This window comes from Lonchura striata, chromosome 4A (assembly GCF_050655825.1).
Source record: "Lonchura striata isolate lonStrDom1 chromosome 4A, ASM5065582v1, whole genome shotgun sequence".
Classification (NCBI taxonomy): domain Eukaryota; kingdom Metazoa; phylum Chordata; class Aves; order Passeriformes; family Estrildidae; genus Lonchura; species Lonchura striata.
The window spans coordinates 8345883-8369497 of NC_140742.1; the positions used below are offsets into that span (position 1 = coordinate 8345883).

General features: G+C 39.9%; 1 protein-coding gene and 1 long non-coding RNA gene across 4 annotated transcripts in view; one reads left to right on the plus strand and one right to left on the minus strand.

The window, feature by feature from the left end:
* Nucleotides 1-1334: 1334 nt before the first annotated feature.
* Nucleotides 1335-23615, minus strand: part of NRK (Nik related kinase) — a 90871-nt gene continuing 68590 nt past the window's right edge. For 2 of the 3 annotated variants that reach the window (XM_031504785.3, XM_077786512.2), the window contains exons 21-31: nt 22536-22629; nt 20355-20528; nt 19757-19886; nt 19166-19324; nt 17389-17532; nt 16033-16167; nt 14174-14274; nt 13463-13612; nt 10371-10530; nt 5936-6075; nt 1335-5142 (exon numbers count right to left, since the gene is read on the minus strand). In XM_031504785.3, the coding sequence (XP_031360645.3) occupies nt 5059-5142; nt 5936-6075; nt 10371-10530; nt 13463-13612; nt 14174-14274; nt 16033-16167; nt 17389-17532; nt 19166-19324; nt 19757-19886; nt 20355-20528; nt 22536-22629 (1471 nt within the window). In that variant the 3' untranslated portion in view covers nt 1335-5058. Of the gene's footprint in view, nt 5143-5935; nt 6076-10370; nt 10531-11583; nt 11725-13462; nt 13613-14173; nt 14275-16032; nt 16168-17388; nt 17533-19165; nt 19325-19756; nt 19887-20354; nt 20529-22535; nt 22630-23615 lie in introns of those variants that run through there. The other variant, XM_085571053.1, reaches the window with a different exon arrangement.
* LOC146763280 (uncharacterized) lies at nt 11656-19324 on the plus strand. Its single transcript, XR_014952540.1, has 2 exons — nt 11656-11796; nt 16676-19324. It is a non-coding gene; the product is annotated as an uncharacterized LOC146763280 (long non-coding RNA).

Sequence of the window (23615 nt, forward strand, 5' to 3'; positions counted from 1 at the left end):
TGATCTGACTGCATTAGAAACTGAAGTTGAGAAACACTCAGTCGGTAATGACTGGAGAGGAGCCATCAGCAGATGGCTGTACCACATCACAAGAACTAAGGGCTTTGTGTTCTGCTGAGCCTGCTACAGCGGGGTGCATAAGCAGCTCATTGAAGACAATATGATTTTTATATGCCTACAACCAAGTGTACTAAACAATACTTGTGTCCAGCCCATGTCAATCAATAGTCTCAAATACTCAGAGACAATTAGCAGTCAAATATCTTGGGTTTTATATACAACACATTGTAAGAAAACAGTCGTTAGCTTTACAGCAGCGACAGTGAGGAATGACCCATGCTGAATAGGAGGATGTTATTACATTCTGTTAAATATTACATTTAAAATACACGGGAGAAATGAAAGGCACAAAAGAATAAAAGATAATGCTCTGCATTTTAGAAAATTATCTGGTGTAAAATATCATAAAGCTTACTGTAAAAGTTGTTTTTACACTCACCACAAAGTGTTTTGTGGACAAAAATAGAAAAGTTTTTCTGATGCATTTCACCATTATTTCCTAGGTGCTCTTGTTAAATCTTCTTAGAAAATAACGGAAGTGGTTATGTAATGCTAAAATAACATTTTGGGTGATTACCCAACTGACATACCTTTGCCCTTTAATCAGCTCTCTGCACTTTGAAAGGCAAGTTTAAGAAAGTGGTGGGTTATCAGCAGGAAAACTTCTTACACTTTTGGTGTGTGGAAATTTGACTTAATGCACAGGTTTTAAAATCTATAAAAGTCTTTCTTATAGACTCAGGTTTGCTTATGATTCATTTAAATACAGCTGTTTAATCATGGAACTGAACTTGTAACCCAGCTTTTATGATGGTCTTTGAAGAAACAATGCCAGTGGCAATGAAGACTCTGTGAGCTTACCTGAGAAAAAGTGACTTGGGCTAACCTGGCATCAGGCTGATGTGCACAAAAGCCAGTTCTTGTAGCATCAATGATGAAAGCTGTCACTTTGCTGTAGTTCCACTGCCCTCATCCTACTGGGCGTTTGTCTGACGAGAAGGGCAGACACACAGAAATCCAGTGAAGCTCATTAGCAGCACACACTGCACAGCACTGGCTGTCACCCTCAGGAGCACTCTGTCCAGTCTGAAGGCTCACACTGTCACTTGGACATCTTTATCCATACAAGGATATATATTTGCTTTGTCCCTACAGGCAGATATGGATGTTTCCCTAAGGATGGTGACTGGATTTAGAAAACAATAACAAAGGTTTCTATGATTTTTACAACAGCCGATGTCAATATAACAGAATCATTGCAAGCGTGATACTAGTTTTGATTTTTCAGAGTATTTTTATTACTGTTTCAATTGTACAATTTAAACCTTTGAGAACAATACATAGTGTACAGTACATAACTTGCATGGTTCCCAGGTTTTGAAGTCATGTGCCAAGCTTCAGGCTGCAAAAGAGAGTTCACCATGCCTGAAATTAAAGCAGGCACACAGACACAGTTCCACATTATTGCAGCATTAGCACAAGCTTATGTGGCAAATGCAACATTATGAGCACCACCTGTCATTAGGAGACTGCATGTTCCAAAGGGTTAATGACATGGATCCTTAACATTCTGCCCCTGTAGCATTTTTTCATGTCAAAGTGACATCAGTAGAAAAACACATTAAGCAGTTTAGTCCTTGGTTTTAAAAGTTAGTGAAAGGATATAGCTAGTGAAACACCTCACAAAATGAAATTACAAATTTGATATACATTTTGCATAGTTAAAATTATGTTAAAATTATGTCTTGGTCACTGGATTTTTTTCTTCTGGCCTTTGTACTTTTGCTTTGAGCTGAACAGTTATTCAAAATACTCCTTCCCTCATTCAGTGCCCCCCAGTTGCTTCAGATACCTTTCCATTTCTTTGGCTGCTTTCTTTTCCTTAACATTTTTTAACCTTTTGTATTCCTCCTATAGCAATATGCTGTGCCAGACATCTACTCCCTTACCTTTGGCTACTCATGTTTCTTTTCTTCAGCTTTTCTCTCCTCTTCAGTCACTTCCCTTTCTTCTGTTACTCTTCTCAACATCTCTGGGTTCTTTCTCATCTTGAACCATTCTGACTATCATTTTATACGAGACAATGCCACACATTTCTCCTTGTTGCATCCAGTTGCTGTTGCCATTTGCAATACCACTTCTAAATCCTTCAAAGGCTTTCCCCTCTAACTGCCTCATTCTTTCCATAATTACACATGGAAAGTTTTTAATGTTTTTTTATAGTGAATAGAAAATGAAAATCCAATTCACTGCCTCGAACTGGAGCTAGAAAGAAGAAAGCTAATAGAGGGAAACAGAATGAATTACAATCCCAATGTAATAGTGCATATTCCCTCTCTTGAACTTGGGGTTGGTTTGGGTTTTTTCCCTTTTAGCATGGAGTTAAACTTCTTCACAGTGTGTCAATGTATTGTCATTGTTGCAAATTTCTGCTACAGTAAACTTAAGCTTGATCACATTTGCTTATTTAATCTGTTCATATGAGTTGCTATAAATTCCCACTGTTCTTTGCTAAATTCTTTTCAACTAGTCCCTAGCATCAGGAAAGTATCAGCCTCCTACCTGTTGACACCAGAACAGGGGAGGGAAAAATCCCATGCATCCTCTGTAATGCAGAAGCTGCTGAGATAAGCACACTTTCAAAATATTACAGGGCAGCCTGGACCACTGATTACTTACAGCACGAGCAGCTTTGCAAGTTTTGCACACCTACTGTGTGCAAAATGAAAGCTCTTCTTCCTTCATAGTCTCTTAGACTTTCAAGTCAAAAGCAACTAAGTTGCTTATAAATTGATTGTCTTTAACTTGTAACTTTGATCTCTGGTTCTGTTACAGATTTGGACTTGTTTGATTTTGTTGGCATCCTTTTTTTTTTTTTTTTTTTTTTTTTCTGTTGTTTGCTTGTTTTGTGAGTCCAGTGCAATGAGCCCAAGTGTTCAGCAGCACAGGGAGCCAAACCAGGCTTTGCTCATTTGCCCCAGCCCTGGCCCTGGCAACAGGCAGGAACATTACTACAGCCAGACAGAGCTCCTGTTGTCACACAGCTCCGCTCAAGCAGTTTCCATTCAGGTTTCAAGTCTGCACACAAGCTAGTCACTCACATACATGAAGAACCACTTTGAGTATTTAACTGCATTTTTTTTAGTATGGCTTTAGGCTTATTTTTCTCTTAGTTAAACATTTAAAAGGGAAATTCTTCATTAAAAAACACTGTACATTTTGAGATAAGCTAGTGCCTGTGAAAAGTGCTAGGTTAGTAACTTTGGAAAGTGCAGTCCTCCATATAGCCAAAAACATAACAGCAACATGTTGTGCAGGCACCTCTGGCCTGCCTGCAGCAGTGAGGAGCCAGCACAGGGAACAAGGGGAAGGGTGATTAGCCCCTCGTTTAATTCCCTGCTGTCACCCACAGGGCCAGCAGTTCTGAGCACCTGTCAGTCACAGCATCACTGCCAAAACCCGGACTGACAGCCAGAACTGGACAGCACAGCTGCCAGCCCAACAACTCTGCTTCTGCCTCCTAGTCAACACAGAACCATCATCCTTGAGGTAGACAAACAGATATTCCAACACACTTTTCCTGCACCTTTCAGTATCAAGTATTTCAAGTAAAAACACCTATTTTCAAGCACTGGAACTAGTGATTTCACTTTTGCCCACAGCATTATCCCTACTGTATCATGTCTGGAATGAACTCTTTTGTATTACATTTGATGCTCTGCATTTTCAAAGCATATCCAAAAATCAGCTACATGAGGATTACATTAAACCCTACAACTGAATAATAGTATATGATTATATATAGTGTATTTATACATATATATGTATATATTATACCTCTATAATTTTATGGCCAACTTATAAGCCCCTGAGAACAGAGTTTATGCAGAAACACTGGCACCAGTAACACTAGAAGATGCAGCTTTATTTAGATGTAATTAGCATAGAAAGCACCTGGAATTATTTATATTTTCTATTTATAATAGATTAACTCTTTGGATATTTTCATAACTATATTAAGAATACATTTGTTAATCTTAATATCCATTGTGGAAAGATTATATTTACATACAAATACATAAAGACATTATATGAAAAAGCAAGAAGGAAGAATAGAAAGTGCCTGCTCTTGTGCCTTTCTTTATATACATGGGTAGTGCCTTTAAATCAATTTATATGAGTGTGGGTCCCACCTGTGAATGAAAGTTACAGGTTCTGTTTCATAATACTTTATGCATCTATTATTTTGACTGACTATTTAAACTGTTTTTACAAAAACATCCTACAGTAACTGTGTCTATGGGCTCAGGCATCCAGTCCTGAGAGAAACTCAGTCTGCCCCCACCCTGCATTGGTAAAAATCTCGCATCTGGGGCACACATTCAGAATTAACTATTTTTACAACACTGTACTGAGACACACCTGTCCACCCAGCACAGGGGATGATCCCTCAAGATCCAAGGAGGGAGGATCCTTCAAGCCTTCTGGTCTGTGCTGGGACCCACCACAAACCCTTACTCCTTCCCTGCTGTAAGGCTTGGACAAGTCATTCAAGTTCATAATGGTGACAGTAACAGCTTGTTTAAACTGCGAATGGAGCCCAATCCCAATTCAAAACAGATTCCAACTGTGGTTTTGTAACTACCTACATTTGTCACTGTCCACAAAAAGTGACTTCAGTTCAAGATACCACCATTACATCACCTGTGAAACCGTCCATTTTTCAGAGTACAGGAACTTCTTATATTGGCAACATTCTTCACTAAAGTCTCCTTATACAATCCTTGTTTGCAACATACTTTGAAAAACAAACTAAACATGTTTGCAATACTTCAAGTGGAAAATGGAATTCTTTCCGGACTGAAAGAATATGAATTTTAATAAGTCAATAATGACAACATTTTTGTAGGTAAGAAGTGCAAATTTGTGTGTATTACCTCTGAGAATTTTACACTGCTACCTACAGGGAATTTTTCATTTTCTTCATTTTGATGTGCTTTACCAGTTGAATAGTACATTTTGACCAAGAGTCATAAAGTATATTTGACTGCTGCCTCCTGACTGTACAGATGCAAAGAACACCTTGAAAGGGGAAAAAAAAAAAAGAAGACAAAAAAAAAAGATGCTACTGTCAGTTTATATTTATGAAAATATTTTTACTCATATAAGAAAGGTGATAGAATGCCACAGTCCCAAATACAAGGATATACATATATCACAACTGAATTTTAATCCCATGATAAACTTTTTAAAGTGAAACTGTACTTATGGTACAACTGCATTTTCTTAATGCATTTCTTTCCCTATTTGAAAAGACAAAGGAAAAGATTTAAAAATAATTAATCTAAGATTTTAGGGCTTCAGTTTTCTAAATATGACAGTGTGACTAATTTCAGAGAACATGTACCAAAATTGCTATATGCAAGAAATCATGCCTGATTATCCATACCCTGGTATCTGCAATTAAGAACGTTGGGGGCTTTTTTCCCCCATGATGACTGCTCTGAACTGCCTGTAATTTCAGTAGCCCAGGAGAAGCAGTCCCATAGCTGGGAATTTTTGGGGCTCACTCACTAACCCTCCCCACTACACCTGTGGTGCTGTGCAGTTCACAATGCCTGTATTTGTTATCACTGATAGCAGTGAAGGCTGGGTGGAATAGAATTCTAACAGCTGGTGGTGGGAATGTGTGCAACATCCCTAATTAATATCCATAATGGGTGCTTTGTGGGACCAGTGACTACACTGGATTTGAACAGGGAAGTTATACCAAAGTAGGAAATAACCAATAACAAAGTTACCAAAATTAACTGCTCTGTCATAGTCAGCTATTACTCATTCTTGCTAAGTCACTACACTGTAGTCATCTCTGTACCTTGTCATTTCTTTCACATAGAAATTTTAGCTTCTGTGCTTTCTTGTGCATAAATACTCCTTCCAGATTTCCTGTTTCCACAGAGCGTAGTTCAATTGCTTTTTCTCCCCAGCCCATGACCTGATTGGACTGAAGGTAAGCTAGAAATAAAAAAAAAAAAAAAAAAAATTATGTTATGCATTTCTCTTTGATAACAATATATTCTAATTATTTGTATTTTAAGTTTACACAAAAACGCCTTAGGAATAGTAATTAAATTTCAGTTTGTCCTCTCAGACTTATTTTGAACTCTAGACATAAATCTTAACTACTGTACATCTTAGATTCACAAAAGCTTGGAGGAAAATTCTGAAGGCCATTTTGTTTAACCACTGGCCCCAAAGTGGGGCCAAAATAGACAAGTTACTCAGGACCTTGTACAGATATGATTTGATGAATATTTCACAATCTTTCCAAGACCCTGCTGCAATGCATCACTACTTTCAAGGCTGAACATTTCTTCCTAATATGTTGTGCAACTTGTGCCCATCTTTGCCTCTCATCCTTTAACTGTTTATATTCAAAAGTCTTGACTGTCTTCTCTGTACCCACTCTACTCTGTTCCTATTAGAAAGCTGGGTTTGTATTTACTATGGAGTTCACCTTAGTCTGAAACTTAAATACTTCAGAATCTGAGACCATGGCATGATTTATTTGGTGTCTTCCCATCACTGGTTATGTGCAATATTTCCAAAACTAAAAGAAGATATTCTAGCACTGTGGAAGCTTACTACAATACTCCCTTTAAGTCTGGCAACAAGTAATTGAAATGGTGATGAAGGAGTTAAGATTTCAAATTAGGCACAGTTTCAGTGAAAGCCCTCTGGTACTTGTATGGGCTTCCAAGGTAAAATCTCATTAGCTATGCTCTATTGGTAGTCAATGCTCACAAGTTGTTCTTCTTGCTCAACTATCAATTGTTATTTCATTAGTCTGAGAATTCTGATGCTCTAAAATGATGTAAAAGGAATGTGTGCACTGGACTGGGTTTTAGCTTCATTGGACACTGCATATCTGCCCTACATAATTACTCTGAGCAAGGTCTGCTCCTTAAAACCTTCTGTGCTGATTTAGGGTTTTGTCTAAAAATTGAACTTTCAGTACAGACTGATACCAGAAACAAAAGCCTGCAATCCTCCCTGAGAAGGACAGCAGAAAATAAAGGCAATATGCTCACATGACTGTATATACTTCTAGCAGGGTTGATTTAATATTAACTTGGAATCCTTGCTTTATAATTGTTGTTAGAACAAATGTATGAAAACCACACCTCCTTGGAAACACATATGGTTTGGTTACAGTGTTGTGATTTTAGTTTCCTCAGAGTCTATAAATTTCTCCTAAATCTGTACAGAAGACTTTCAGTTATTCTTTGTGCACACTGAAGGCTTCCCTGCCACTAGTGCTGAGAGCAAGATAATTACTTCCCAGTATTCCAGTCATGAGAAAAGAGGAAGAAATAACCTGTTTTAAAAGCAAAGCAGCAGTGAGCATCCAAGGGTGAGTGGCAAAAGCGGAGAAGTATTTTCTAAAACTCAAACACATTAAATGAATATATTTTAAAATCTTTTCTTTATGCTTCAGGCTGTACAACAGGGCACCATTGCTGCAGGCTGTGAAGAAAGTGTCATTAACATTTCTGAACAGTGCAGCAGCAGCAGCAGGATGAGCCCAGGGCAGCACCCATGAAGTCTACAGTATCTGAAAAGTAAGCCCAGACCACACATAAAGTGAAGAACATCAAAATGATACAAGACTCAGACTTTTGTTATTTTTTGTACCAACTGACATCACATTAACCTTTTCAAACTTCACTTTTGAACACAACAGAGACAGAGGCACCCTGTGGTTCTGGGAGTGGGAAGCCAGGCAGGTGTATATATACAAACAGCATTAAACTATTCTGTGGCTACACTGTTTAGTACAGGTCATATAGGTTTAGCAACAAAGAACTAATAAGTCTCCTGATCTTTTCCACCACACAAAATTTACACTCCAGCTGCCACTATGCTGTGTCTCTATCTGTGCCTTTGGCAGATTTCAATTTGCTAGCTTCCTTGCAGCTCCCAGCAATCATTAGTCTCTGCTGCAACCTCTGGGTCATCTGCTGAGCCACTTCTGCTGTGTTCTGAAGAGATCTGACCTCCAGGCAGTATTCAAAACAGGAACAGAATAAACCAGATACACCAAGTTCAGCCCTGATGCTCTGCTGTCTGGCCAATATACCCAGAACTTGTCAACTGACAATGGCAGGTTTAAGTACAATACTCTAACATCTCAGTTTTGTAGCAGAATCAAAAATTCTTTCCCAAATTTGTTCTGTGAAACAGCATGCAAACAAAATGGTCTCATTACACCATTTGCACAGTTGTCCAGTAATAAGGACTTATATATACATGGAGATTAATTTGAAGGATAGCAGGCTATAAATTCAAAGGTCAGTACTGAGTCATGACAATCCTCCCATGTGGGAGCTCTTAGAGGTGTTTCATGTGAGATAAACTGAGAGCAGATAGATACTCAAAGTTGTCTTATTTTGGAAAAATAGCTCTTATACCACGAGCACCTTGGGAATAGTTTGAGTCCACTTTCCACTGCAGCTTTAGATAAAAATATCCTATGCTTCCAGCTGATATGCTGTAGAGCACTGAGGCAGTAATTTAACCACCTTTTGGTAACACTGTGTATTTCTCTACAGAATGGTCTTCTTGCTTCTAAAATGTGAGGGAAAAGGAAATAAAGACTTTTACTAGTTCCTCTGGGAATATCCAGATTTGTGTCAACCCTTTATAGTTACATACTGTAAATAATTCATTACTCACACAAAAGGGCAGGAGTGCTCCCAAATCTTATTAACCTGATGTTTTTTAATGCCTTTTTAAAACCCGTTTTATAGAAAATATTACAGCTATATTTACATTTAGCCCTACATATGTGTACATCTTTCAGATTAAACATAGAATACTTCTACAGTTTTTTAATTTCCCATGGGATTTGAGCTTCCTCTCCCTGATTTCTTATTAACAGATTGGTCACAGAGGTTCCAATTTAAGACTATGAGTAAGATATATTTAGATTCTCTGCCCTAAATCCATCGATTGTAATACAAACTTTTTTATTTTTTGTATCAAAATACTCTCACCAACTACAAACGTATCTTTCAAAATACTAGTTTAAAGAAATGAGCAAAGGATGACTAGAGAGCACCCTGAGGGTAACACAAGACCCTTCTATCTCTGCAACAGAGAGTGAAAATTGAGATATGCTCATACAGACTTCAGTGGGTTTGAAATGGGTATAGAAACCCCAGAAAAACAGGATCTTTGAAGAAACTGTCAAGTTGCCCCTAAGATGGGCCATTCAGATAACAGTTATTCACACTTCTCTCATAATGTTTTTGTCTCCAGCCAAGGATATAAAAGGATTAAGAAAATTAATAGGAGTTAGTGGTAAAATTATTAAAATAACAGTTAACAGAGGCCCTTATCTGAAGTCTGAGTTGTGTGTTTATAGATTAGGTTAATTTTTAGTGGAAGTAACATTTCAATCAGAAGTCAGATTTGGTCTGTACCACATCCCAAAGATGGGCTTTCCCTAAAACTACTCAGACAGAAGTGAAAGGAAAAAGGTGAACATCCTTGATTTTTCACTGTGGTATCCAGTTTCCTCCAAGCTAATAATAGGCTTCTGTGCAGTCTAATTGTCTGGGGTTTGTTTTGTTGGTATGTTTGTTTTAAAATAAAGAAAGACAGAAATTAACAAACCCAAAAATCTGCCTGGGTTGTTCTTAATTTTCCCCATACTGTTAGCCTGAAGCCCTATGGGAAAGGTGAAACAAACAGCTGTCCTGGCTCCAGTACAGCCAGAATCTCCTCCTACACAGCCAACTGCAGGCGTGGGGAGATTAAGAATCTATCACAAATACCCTGGGCTGGCAGCCCTGTGAATTTTAAGTGCTAAAATGAAGGGGCCATTTGACAGCAGTTACAGATCTCTTCAGTAACTGACCCCTCAGTAGCTGTGAATTTCTACATAAAATGCTGTCAGCTATGAAAAACCAAAACACTTTTCCCCTCCTGTAATTCACATAATTCTCCCTGTGGAAACTGGTGGTAAGCTGCATTCTCAGTAAAGTTTGTCTGTATAGTCAATGTGTGATGCAATAAATAGTGTGACAAGAATACAGACTGTGTCCAAATGGGAAGCCCCTACTGCAATCACTGGCTGTGTTAACACAAACACCCATAAATCTGTTTACTCTTTTACACATCTGGTTTGCTCAGAAGCTGTTTTATGTGCCATACAACCATTTTCACATAGATACAAACCTCATAAAGAAGTCAGGCTTCATGCAGCAGAATCTTATATTTAACGAAGAGCTACTTTTCATACATACCTACAGATGCTGGCATTTCTCCCCACTGTAGAACAGTCTCCTTTGTGAAATGCCCATATATATCAATGTAGATACCTTCATCTTCATAGGTGAGCAGGAGCTCCATGCCACTGGTGTTCGGGAGGATGATAATGGCATGGGGGCGAATTGTCCCCTGGATCTAGAATCGTATTTTACTGAGATTTATATCAGAACATGGACTGCAATTTCAGTGATGACATCGATCTTAACTAGCTTGGCAGAGCAATAAAAAGAACCAGCTCATGGCTCATGGAAAGTGAAAGAAATGCCTGTTCTCAGAGGCTGTATAGTTTGCTAGTAAGCCTCTGAAACAGACTTTCTCCCCTTCTCCCCCCTTTGAATATGACAGCAGGTTTGCAAATAAATCAATGCTTGATAGTTCACTTCAAATTTACCAATGTTAATAGGTTTCAAGAAGCCATGGAGCCATTGAGACACAATAATATTTACTTAGTCCCTCACATAAGACTTGCATTATATAAATAGGAGAAAGGTGAAATAAATTTGAATTCACAAGTTTTTCAGAAGATGGAGGAAGGACAGAAACTTCCACATTCCAGGAGATCAGTACTTTCACTTTCCATGATATTTCCCTATCCCTACTCACAAATTAAAAACCTGCAAATTTAGTAGCATTTATCTTGCTGTAAAAAGTTCCCTGGACCTTTTCACTCTTGTCTTTCCCTTCCCAGATCCTTCACTACAAATAGCTGCCCATTTGACTGCTGCTGGGCACACCTCTGCATGCCAACGGAACAGTGCATTTCACTCACACTAATCTCTCCCAGAAGCCAACATATCCCACGCAAAAAAAAAAAAAAAAAACAAAACCAAAGGTGAAATATAGAACCATGAAGGTGGGGTTTTACAAAAGCATTTTTGAAAGAAAAAGAGGACAGCCTTAAAAAAACAGTAACAAAGCACTTCCTTGTTTAAAGCGCTACTCAAAACAGGATGTTAAATAGTAAATTAAACCACCACAATTAATATTTTTATAGGAAGCATATGACTGGAGCTTTACATCATTCTCACAATGATAATTCTCACAAGCCAGCCACACACAGGTCTTTTTTTTTTTTTTTTCCCTTCAAGCACAGACATTTATGCACACTGTAAGGGCACAACGAACAGTAAAAGAAGCACTGAAGCTGTACTTGCCAAACTGAATACACTCAGGCCACCCACTTGACTCCGTGCCTCGGCAACAACTATCCGTAACACTAGAACGGGGATCCAGAGCCGCAGAGCAATTTTAATGCGTTGCCTTGGGACTCGCATGAGCGACCGCAGCAGGTAAGAGATGCAGAAAGAGGTGGGGAACCAGGAAAAGAGGCTACCAGAAAGCAAGAGTATCTCAAGTCAGCCTGTTACAGTCTGGGCTATTGCCACCACAAAGCTCCTTGAGGTAAGTATCCAGTTCTAACTCTTTTAAAATAATAGAATATCGAAAAAGATAGAGCTGCTGTAGCAGCTGATTTATTTCAGGTCTAAGACTTTGAAAGGAAAATATATTTTTAGACTGTGCTAACTTGTGGCTCACACAAATGCAGTCAGTCTCAGGTGCCCCACATATTCAGGGCAGTCACCTGGGAAATCTCTCTCATCAGGTACCTAATTGTATTTGCAGCCTGTTGAAAAAGTAAAGCCTCTAAGAAAGTTCACTTTTTTCTTTGCCTTTCTTCTCTTGGGCAATTATTCTAATGATCCTTTTGACAAGTCACTGTTCACCTTGTTCAGCAACCTGCTTCTAGAAAGGCACGTGGGTACCATGTTTCAATTTACAAACTGATGGGAATTCATCATAGCTGCATAGTCAACAAAGGTACTGTCAGATGAAATAAACCCTCTAACAAAACAAATACTAAGTACCTTAAAAGACCAACACAGAAATAAACAAGCCTTTAGCACAAGCTTGTAGCAGGTGATTCAACAGAACAGCTAGAAGTCATTTTTCAGTTAAGAGCAGTCTATACATCTAACAGCCAATCTTACACACTGTGTCCATCAGGAACACAGGTCTGACAGAACCTGGAGGCTGTGGCTTGCAGGGGCAGCAGAGTGATCAAGTGGCTTGCACAGGAGGAGTGGGTTTTCATTTGGGTTGAAAACGAGGGGCTGAGAGTGGAGAAAAGTTAAAAATAGATGGATTCACAGCACAGGCTGCAACATGCAGATCTAGGATGAGATTTCTTCAGACCTCCCAAGCATAACTTTGGGACACATGGTCTGGGGATGCAAGGAGGCACCCCCAGCCCCTGTGGAGTATTGTTGACTTCAGGGAGGGTTCAAGTGTGCACAGAAGTTTCTCTGCCAGGAGCCTCCCATCAGACTGGAGCCAGTCTGGAACCTGCCAGTTTGCTGAACCTAAGCCCCCAAGATTCTCTGGCTTTTGGGACTCACATATTTGAAAAGAATAGCTAAAAATAAACAAACAAACAGAAATCCAAAAATGTTAACACCATAGCACAGACTTCATATTGGACAGCCCCATGCCAGCCATTCACTTCTGCAGGGCAATTTGCTGTTACCTGAACTGAAGCAAGAATTTAGTGATCACCATCACCTCAAACAGACACAATGAAGGGTGTACACATACCCCTGAAATCAACACCTTCATGCTAACTTACAGACAATCTAATGAGAAAGTCTCAAGGAAAATGTAAAACTTCTGAATTTATAGAGTGGTTTCATGGGCAACTGAACAGCAAGAAGATCAGCAAATTTATTTAGTCTGAAGTTGGTTTCTGCTGTCTGCACAGTGGCAGATTGTAAAAGTCACCTAAATTCATGTAGATATTATTGTGTCTTTGACTGTTTAAGTCCTAAATTTCCAGAATAAATCAATTAAAAATAGTACTGTTCATACAATAGGCTTTCTGACATTAAAAAATAAAATTTATATTCTAAATGTGATAAAAGCATTTAAACAGGACTTCAGTATTATAAAACTATGTGAAAAGTGGTTTTGTATTAGCTGCCACTAATAATTCTATTGAAAAATAGACTTCACCTGATCATCATCAATAGAACAAAGAACAAAGGCAGTAATGTAGTTTTTTGGATTCTCTTACGTGTGTTGGAAGGTACAAGTCATACACAGATCCAGAGTCCACATCAATGGCATGAAATCCCACTACTGAGCCATATATGACCTTTAGTCTTTGCCCATTTTCAACAGTCAGGTCAACTGACAGTGGTTTGTGATGAAGTGAGGTAAAGGACTGGAAAAAAGAAAAATGCAGTTTGTAGCACAATAAAACTGTTGGTTTGCAGAACTACATTTAGGATCCTAAGAATTCTCAAAACTCAAAAGTTGGACAGCTATTTTGGTAAAATAGTAGGTTACATTTAAGGAGCTAAGTATCCATCATCCACTGAGATGCAAGAACAGTTGGATAATTCATTTCTGGTTTGAAAAAGAAATCAAGATTCTAGAAATGGACTAGGCAAAATGTAGCCTGACTACCACTGTGTTTAATTTCATCCCCCTTTGAGGGAAATCAACATCAACTTTGTCAATTCAAATGCACATTTTGGCACAGCACCTGCTGAGTTTGGCTGGGGTAGAGAGAAACAAGTTATTCACATCTAACACTCATGACGTGACAGTTTCATGCTTGCCATCTCCAAAGTACATCAAATGCTCTACATTTTCTTCAAAAGAATACTCAGTTTGTCTTTAGCTAGAATAAGCATTATACAAAACAAAAACAAAAGCAGAGAGTAGATGAGAGACAGTGAGAGACAGTGACACATCTGAACCAAAGTGATGTTTCACTTACCTTAAAAGCCATGAATTTGTGATAAGGCTTTGGAGCCCAAGCATAAACCTCCACTGAGTTTTTCAAAGCGATTACAAGGAATTTGATTCTCTCATATTTTACTGTAACACAAGAAGAACAATTCCTTAGATACCAGACAGATGCTTAAATCAAAGATCATCCCATCACATTAAATAATTTCAATGGATTACTTGTAGAGGTAGACATTATCCAGCATGGGAGACTAATGCATTCTGGACATCAATGTTTAATATCACCAGTGACAATACCTCGACTGGAAACCTACAATTCATTTATTTTCAGTAAAGCCAAATTACTGTTACCAATATTTATATATTCCTTTTCATATAGTGATGAAAAAAAAATTGCTCACTATTCAGAGAAAAAGGTCTTGACTGTGCAGCTAAACCAACCTGCTTGATTTTTAAACTATGAACACACCCCACCACTACTGGCTATGAATAAGCTACTGTTAGAGGACTGGTGGTTGTTGGCTGAACAATTCTGGCAGACTTGGCAGGATGAATTTTCATTTCACTGCTCATCTGTGGGTTAAATCCCCTGGTGCTGTGTGGGTGAAGGACTCCCATCTTTCTGACAAGAGTAAGCATTTAAGAGATGAGCAATTTCTCCAAGACAATTAAGGTCATGCTGGGCCCATTGAGAAAAAATGAAGAATCACCCATTGAAAATTAGGATTTCTTTGTGCATTGTGTTTTCACTCTGCCAGAAACAAGCACTTGGAAATAGGATGCTATCTCACATAGGCAGAGAACAAGAAAACTCAGCAAACTCCACCAAAATGCAGAACAGTACTTCCTTTTCCTTTTCTACCTGGAAAAATAGCTGAACAACTAAAGGTCAAGATACAAGAAGATTCACCAAGAGAAAAACAGCAGCAGCTGTGCTGTCAAAAACGCAGGAGTGGCTTGTCATATGTAAACACAGAAGCTCCTACCAAATGTTTGCCTAATTTTAGGATAAGTGTTTTGTTGTCGTGTTTTTTAAAAATGTACCAAACCCAAGGATGAGCAACTGAAGCGGAATATGTGGGTGCTTAGCTGTAATCACAGTTAAAGTAACAACACACATCTGTTTCATATTCTTTCTTGAGTTTAACCCCTGCCACTTCTAAAGCCAAAAAGCAAAACCCTCAAGCAAGGTATTAATGAGAAGCAGCCACCTCACATTGCCTTCACTTCTGTGTCATGGCTTTATTTGACTTTGAAGAAAGTGCCACTTTCACACACCATCCTTCACCAAAGCAAAACTTGTGCCATGTATCCAGCCCCACAGTTAAATGACAGAAATTATCACAATCCTCACATTCACCTTGAAGAATGAGCTGCCTGAGAGCCCAAGAAAAGTGAGATGGTACCATTTCCAGGGTGTTTAAACAAAGATATATTTGGGTCTTTCATGAGAAAGAAGGGTATGAGCTGATCCACCTAAGGACATCCTACAAATGTGATTCACTAGGATGTGAACTAGGTCCAATTTCTTAGCAGTTACCTAGGGCCAAGAGGGAAGACGAGGAGGTGGAAAGTATCAGTTCAATTAAACCTTAAGTAACTACAGAAAAATGGAACCACTGACTGAGCACAGACCATGGCTGGCATCCTCTCTCTTTCCAGCCATTACAGGGAACAGCCATAACATCTGGTAACTGCTGCAAGAAGAGATGCTGCCTGAAATGACAGGCAGCAAGGCACCTGCTGTGTACAATAGGGAGTCTTGAAAGAACTCCTGAGATATTCACCCAATACAATCCTGAAACTCAGCTGAAAAACGCTGCTGTCACAAGATGCAAAAGGAGGATGATTAAGCATCTCTCTAAGGAAAAACCAGGAAATCCTTACCGACTTTGTAGTGCACACAGCCCTCCAGGTCACCCACGGACACCCAGCCTTGCCGCTTCTCCACCTCCGGATCGTTGCGCAAAATTTTATTTCTCAACCATGACAAGTAATACACCCTCAATTTATTCTTCTTCCCTGGGATTTGCAAGAAAAGACAGAACACTTTAACTCCCTGAGATACAAACTCTCTCCCAGTTACAAAAAGCTGGAATTTTGTGACCTTGAGTATAGCAGGTCCTTGAAGTCCTTATGCCTTGCCAGGGTGAGACAACATAGCAAGGGCACAAAAGGAGTGATGGGGACACACAGGGGGAACTGGCACAGGAGCAATGCTATGGCAGTGGGAACACATGCACTCCCCTTGTGACTCAAACTTCTTGCAAGATTTTCACACCTGACTAAAATTCCTCCCTCAGGCCACAGAACAGGTTTCTACAGACACAGGTATTATCAGAAATCATCACACTAACTGTTTATCCTGGCACACAGGCATGTCCTGCAATGGCCACTTTGAATAAGCTATTGAGGTAGTTCCAATTAACTGTCAATCTTCATTCAAAGTAGCTATTTTTCTTCTGGATGTCTTTACACTTGAGAATTATTTTGTCATCCTACATCACAATCCCTCTTTTTGTTGTATTAGTTCATAAGCAGCCTATGTTCAACAGCACTCTGGGACCACAGATTACTCTGGAGAGAAGGACTATGTCATGTCCCAGCAACAACTGGACCTGGCAGTATGGGACAAACAGCTGCTGGCTCTGCCCACCATGATGAGTCTGGATTGGAGACAAGCTGCTGTTCCTTGTTGGACACACACCTTTGACCTTGGTATGTATTGTGCATCTTTTGAGACCACTCTCTGCCATGGAGAATAAGGCCAGAGTTCAAAATGTTTCCCAGCAGAGGCTGAAAACCCCCACTTAATGTTATTATTGATGCTTTCACAATACAGATTCCTCTCATGTTACTGCTCAAACCTCTTGTTGAACACAGGATGAGGTTGTATCACGATATGTTAATAGAACTGCACTTAAGACAGATGCTCACCCACCATAGAAACCAGAAAAGTGACAAACTACAGCTTGCAGAAAATCAGCCCATTTTAAGAATATGAAACACTCTGTATTTCCCACAAACCATTTTACACATTAACCAGGCAATGAATTGTCCCAAAGCCACTCTGGAATGGGAGTGTAAATGTTAAAAATTCAGGAGAGTTTTCCTATTAACAAGAATAACTGTCCTGTGATTTTCTGAAAGACGAAATTCCTCAACCTAGTTTATAACCTAATTCTTCTTTTTAATTGCCTCCAACCCCAACGTGGGTCAGATACTTTTAGCCACTGAACCAACCTGATATAGTAATTAGCACATTGAGTCCTTCCAGAACATCCATTTGCTGGAACCGTCTCCTCGTAATCAGTGTATAAACTCTTCCTTGCCCACTCCTGTCCAGCAGCCACAATCCATTCTCTGTTCCCACCAATAAATTTACCCCTGTCGATACATGAAAAAAATACTGCATAAGTCACCTAATGATTCAGAGGTTACTGAATGTTCACTGTTTTGAGAACCAATTTTTATTTAATCTCACTTAATGGAACCTGATAATTCCTCTGTTGCTCTGTGGATGACTTCCAAGAAGTCATCACCATTAGAATTTTTACTCAGCAGAACATCTGTATACCTATAGAACTTGAAGGATGAGTAGTTGTGCTGAAGTCAATGTTGATTTCACAGAAAGGAAAATATTCTGTGAACCTGAACTCAGGTGACCTTGGAAAGTACTTGTGACCAGCAAAAAAGTCCCAGTCCAGCACCATTATAGTAGTGACACAGGAGACCCAACTAAGTATTCTAAGTATCCCTATCAACTACAAAAAAAAAAAAAAAAAACAACAGAATTCCCCTCCAAACTCTCTTTTACCAGATACAACATTCAAATAATGGGGGCACCAAACTTGTTGGAAGAAGCACTGTGTTTTAAGGAGGTGCAGGATTTGTTTGAAAACAGTCTCTGTTTGGAAAATGTCTTCAAATGCCAAATTAAGAAGTGAATCCATCTGAAATCCAGCTCCTGCTAAGGAAGAGAAGGCTCCATGGGGTTGCTGACATCAGAGAATGTCAGAAATTTTGTTTGGCTGGAATGACATCTATGTTTCTAATCAACAGATTCTAAAGACAGAGCATAAGGTATCCTGCTGTAACAAGCACCCTCCTCCACTGTCAGTGCTCTGACAAGTACCTGGTGCTCTTCAGCCTCAATGCACATTTAATTACACACCTTACCACACAACTCTGTTCTTCATTTAAAATTCTGAATTCCTACAAACCCAGATTACACAAAATCTGTGAAGCTATAAACTGGAAATCTACATTTGCTTTGGATAAGATTCCATCTATTTAATTCACTTGCCATTCCAGGCTCAAAAAGTGAGGAGTGGGTGAATCCCATAGAATATATCTGCTCTTCTGAAGCAGAAAGATGGTTAAAACAACTAAAGAATTTAGGTAATGTATGACTGGGACAAGGTCTACAGCTGCTGAGAGTGACCTGACTGCTGTATCTTGGTTTTACACCACATGAAGTTGACTCTGTAAAAAGTGTGCAAGTTTAAACAATAGTTCAGTGATGTTCAGAATAAGCAATGACAGCAGGACCTAAGCAAGACAAGCCTTTGGAAATACCTGAGATGCTTTGGATCTTTGGGGTACTTAACACACATGACAGCAAAAGGCTTACTGTTTGGATTATATCCCCTGGGTCGGGGCCTCTGTGATCAGCTGTACCCATGTGCAGCTCAAATGAGTCTCATGAACCACAAAAGCTGCTGAAACATTTGCAACTTTTGGCTCTTCCAATGAGCATGGTTTCAACTTGGTGCTTGATGAAAACATTTTCTCATTCTGATGCACAAAGTCCTTTGCAGCTGTATTTCATATGTTTGCCATCTTGTCCCTGGGAAGGTAGGGCTATGTAAGTGACATTTAAGGTATCAGCTCAGGGATCCATTCCAGCACTCTCTGCCAGGAGAGCAGCAATACAACTGTGAAATCTGCCTAGCAGACACTGCCAGCCACTCCTGCTGTGCCTTCCCTCCACACACCTGCCCAAGAATTCCCACCTTACCCCACAGAGCAGCACACAGGACCTCGGAGTTGAATTTCTTCTTGTATTTACGGATTTCTGGGCTGTCACTTTGTGGGCGGATATTGGTTGGATTGACATTGACAACGGAGCCCTTCCTTGCATTTTCTCTCCTGACAGGCTCAGGTTTGGCACTAGATGCTGGAATGAAAGATACACACATTTGTGGAAACTGTGAGTGCTTGGTTACAGCTCATATCTGAATCACCTTGTTCATGGTAGAACAAAAGAAACCCCAGAGGGGTGAGACAACACCCTGAGAGCTTTGTATAGCAAAAAAAAAAAAAAAATCTGGAAAATTCCTCAAGCACTCCTGAGAAAGCATGGTGGTAACACAGCAGCAGAGCACAGCAAACCACATCTGAAAGAAGGGCGGAAGCAGTAAAACGAAAATTCACAGTAATGTGAGATTACTAAGCGAGTTTCAGGAGATTTTACTCAGAATTTTATGTCCAAGCAGTAAGTCCTCTATACACCTTAAAAAAAAAAAAAGAGGAAAAAAAAAAAAGAAATAAAAGAAAAAAAAAAAATACCTAGGAGGAACATTTTACTGCAAAAGCAAAGCATACTCACGAGAACTACAGGAAGGTCCTACTGGACTGGTGGGAGGCGTGATTGGCAGAAGTCTTGGATCAATGAATGATGTGAAGGATGTTGTGGAGGATGTGCTGCTCTTGGCAGGTGGGCTTTCAGCACATGGGCTCTGCAATGAGAAACAAGAGCTGCCTCAGGGCAGTGCTTGGGGCACACACCCTGTAGAGCTCTGACAGAGCTGTTACCTTCCTCAAATGACACCTCTTCCCACAGGCCCGTGCTCACAGCAGTGTCAGAGCCCTTAGGGCTGCCCTGTGCTCCCTCACATGATGCTTGGGTGGGAGAAAGCCAGGGACAATGAGCAGAGGCACACCAGAATGCTGCCATGGCAAGGGGCAGAGGGTATGAGTCCTCTATCTTGTGCAAAAGGGGAGAAAAAACAAAGCAAGGAGACAGAGAAAAATAAGTGAAACAATGAAATCTGTTAGGCAGCTCAAGATTTCTTATCTTCTATACCAGATTAAACTTTTAAAGGGAAGAAGGGATGTAGTCAAAAACCTCATTGTAAAAAAAGACAGGATAGAGGAACTTAAAAAGGCTGGAGCTCAATCCAGGCAATCTGTAATTTATCTCTTACCTTAGTCAGAGGTTTGTTCTGAGGTTCCTGGCAAGTCAGTGGCACTTGTGGCGGGTTCACAGAGGAGTCTGTAATTTGGCTTTGCTGGAGGAGATCTGGCAGGAGATAGTTCTGTTTGTTTACACTCCAAAGGTCTTCTTGAGTGTTTGGAATTTGTTTCCCTAAAATCTGATCCTGCATGAGAACATACAGATAAACGCCACATTTAGTTTCTTTCCAATGCACTCTGCAACTCCAGTTAATTAGGATGATAAGTAATGAGCACATCCATAGTTTAAAGATAAACCCTATGGCAAAATTAAAACCAAAAATTAAATACCAAAGTGTACGGCAAACATCCGAGACGACAAATCTGGGTTTATTCCTGAAGAACTCCACAAATATTCTTCATCTACATTTACATCAACCACAGAAAAAGAAGGAACTTCAGCCTCAGAGATACCAAGTCAAACGATTTGCTAACAAATTTCAGACCTGACCTTGGCACACTGCAGACAGAAGAAAGCAATCCTTGGTTCTGGACTTGCATTTAGTTTGGAGCCCTTCACCATTATCTTCATGGCTACTTTCCATTTGTTGAATTAGGAAACCTTACTCCAGAAAGAGAACCTTTAGTAGGACCCAGCATCAGCATTTCCAGTATAGTGACATTCTGCAGACCTCCTTACAGTATCCCAAGGAAATACTTGTGAACTTAGTGAGGTACCACACAAACTCTTTCCCTGACAGCATTATCTATGGACTCAGAGGTGGGTTTCTGAGAATACATTTTATGTTTTAATTTAGATGTAAAAACTGATCCCAAAATATGCAAGTCAGTATTTGAGACTGAGGAATCAAGCCAGTATGGGGCTTTTTAGTTCAGTTTTCAGCCACATTCAACTGAACAAAACCAAACCAAATCCCCATTTGAATCACTTGGGCAGTTTGGTACACCATAACCACTTCAAAGTTGCTCATGCTGATGGGGCAAGGAAAGCAATGCTGGAGATGATGTGGAGACTTAGTGGCTGTAGCTGGTGGGTGAAAAAGGGCTCAGAGGAAGGGATGGGAGGCTTCATGAGAAGGGGGAGAAGACCAGAAAGCAGCAGAGAAATTTATGAGGTGTCAGCCATCTGTCTGCTCTCCCACCCACACTCTTTCCTCCAAACCCACCAAAACACATAACCTCAACTCTCTATCATCCTCAGGGTGGGCCTCAACGACCCCAGCATTCTCCCTTCCCTTAAGCAGCCTGGATATCAGGGGAAAGGGGAAACTCTGGGCTGTTTTCACAACAACAGAAGTACTGGTTTATGCCCCGTTTGTAGTTCTTTCTCCAAAGCAGTCTTTCCTCCTCAAGGATGGTGGGACAAAAGCCAAGTGGAACTCCCTCCCCAGGCAGCAGGGTCACCACTCTGGTCTGAAGTTTAGAGACACCAGAGGTAAAGAAAACTCCTTTTTCTTTTTTTACCCTGCCACAGCTCTGGAGAAACCAGCAGTTTCACAGTGATTTATTTTCCCTATCTGTAAAGCAAGAATACTTCAGTAATATCTAAAGAGGGCTCTGACACCAAGTACAAGTCTTATTACTGTAATTTTTTCTTGTTTTCAACCACAGAGAACATTGTTCTGCTTTGTCTCTCTTCATCTTGTTTGTGCTGATATTTATCACAGGGGAAAATCCACATGACTGGAAACCTCTACTAGAAACTACAGCTGGAAGTAACCACAACATGACATATGAGAAGACAAGAATTTTTCCTAAGCCAGTAGGGAGAGATAAAGTGGTTTTCCCCTGTTCTGATAATATTTTAAGCAGTAGAAGGTAGTTCACTTTAAACTGGAATAAAAAGAAGTCAAGATTTTTTAAAAGTAGCAACAATGCACACCAACAATAATAACAGTGCTTTTTGTCCAGTGCCTTCACAAAATACCTTGACATCAGAAACTACTACAGGTCATTAAGAAGGACAAATAAAGAACTGCAATTTTGTGCCTAAATGTAAGCATTACTACAGGAAGCACAAAACCTGAAACTACACTTTTTTTTTTCAAGGCTTATAGCTATAATTTGCAATGACTGAGCAGGAATTCAGAGTGAGAATGCTCCCAAGAAGTAATGGATATGGTGTTTATCATGGACATTAATGACCTGACTCCCCTTCACTGCACCCACCCCCTCACAAATGGCCAAATTACCTTCTGTTCTGCCACGGTGCTTTGGGGTTTCAGTTCAATTCCATCTGGTACCCTTGTCCTTGAGAAATCTGCAATTCTGCCGCTTAGCAGTTGCCTGGTAACAAACTCCAATTAATGAACAGAACTACTTCAGGGAAAAAAAAAATAAAAAAAAGGAAAATACTACACATAGCCATGTTCAAATGTGAACATAATTAACATTCAATAGTTACACTCAAAGGTTCTTGTACAAAAGCAAGCTGATTAGTCTGTGGATCTGCCTGAATGGGCTTGTGCCTGAGGACCACTCACACACAGCAGGAAACTCTCCCCACCTTGACAGAGAACACCCCTTCATCTCCCTGCACTTCATCCATCATCTTTCAGACACTACATAGCTCAGGCAAGTCCCTTAAGCTGTCATTTGGGAAGTGCCTACTTCAAAACTTCTGGCTTCTGTCACATATTCCCCTGTGGGGTGCAATTATGAGCCACCCTGCTCTCCAGAGAAAGCAGCAGCTGCTCTGCCATGTGCTGCTGTCAGGGACCTCTCTGCCAGTGCCTACTGGGACAGGCTACACTGGAATTTCATCCTGTGAATCAGTCCCTGTAACATGGACCTCCTCACCTTAAAAGGAAACCCAGAAAACATTGCCCAGTGCACAGAGAGACAGAAGAAAGCAAAAGCTGCTGGACTGGCTGGGGCCAAGAGCCTCCCTAGCCCAGCATCCCATCCTCAACAGTGATCAAAAGCTGATAGCAAGAGTGAGAAGAAGGCAAGTGTCTGTTGTGAATTCCCAGTACATCACTGCTTCCTGCACTGCCTGAGGTATCTTTGCATTTTAAACTTTTTCACCCAAGTGGAACTGCTTCAAACATGTCTTGGCCCCATTTCTGCACACTTCCACATGAAATGTTTTATTTATCCCATTTATTTATTTATACTCATATCTTTTTTACTGCAATCCATTTAAGCCTATTACATTTTTGCCTCCTTTCCAGTAATTGTAAAATTGACTGGATTCAGACAGTGTGAAGGGCTCTACAGTTCTATGTGCCAACTGGTAGCAGACTGTAATGTATTTTTTTTCTTTTAAATGA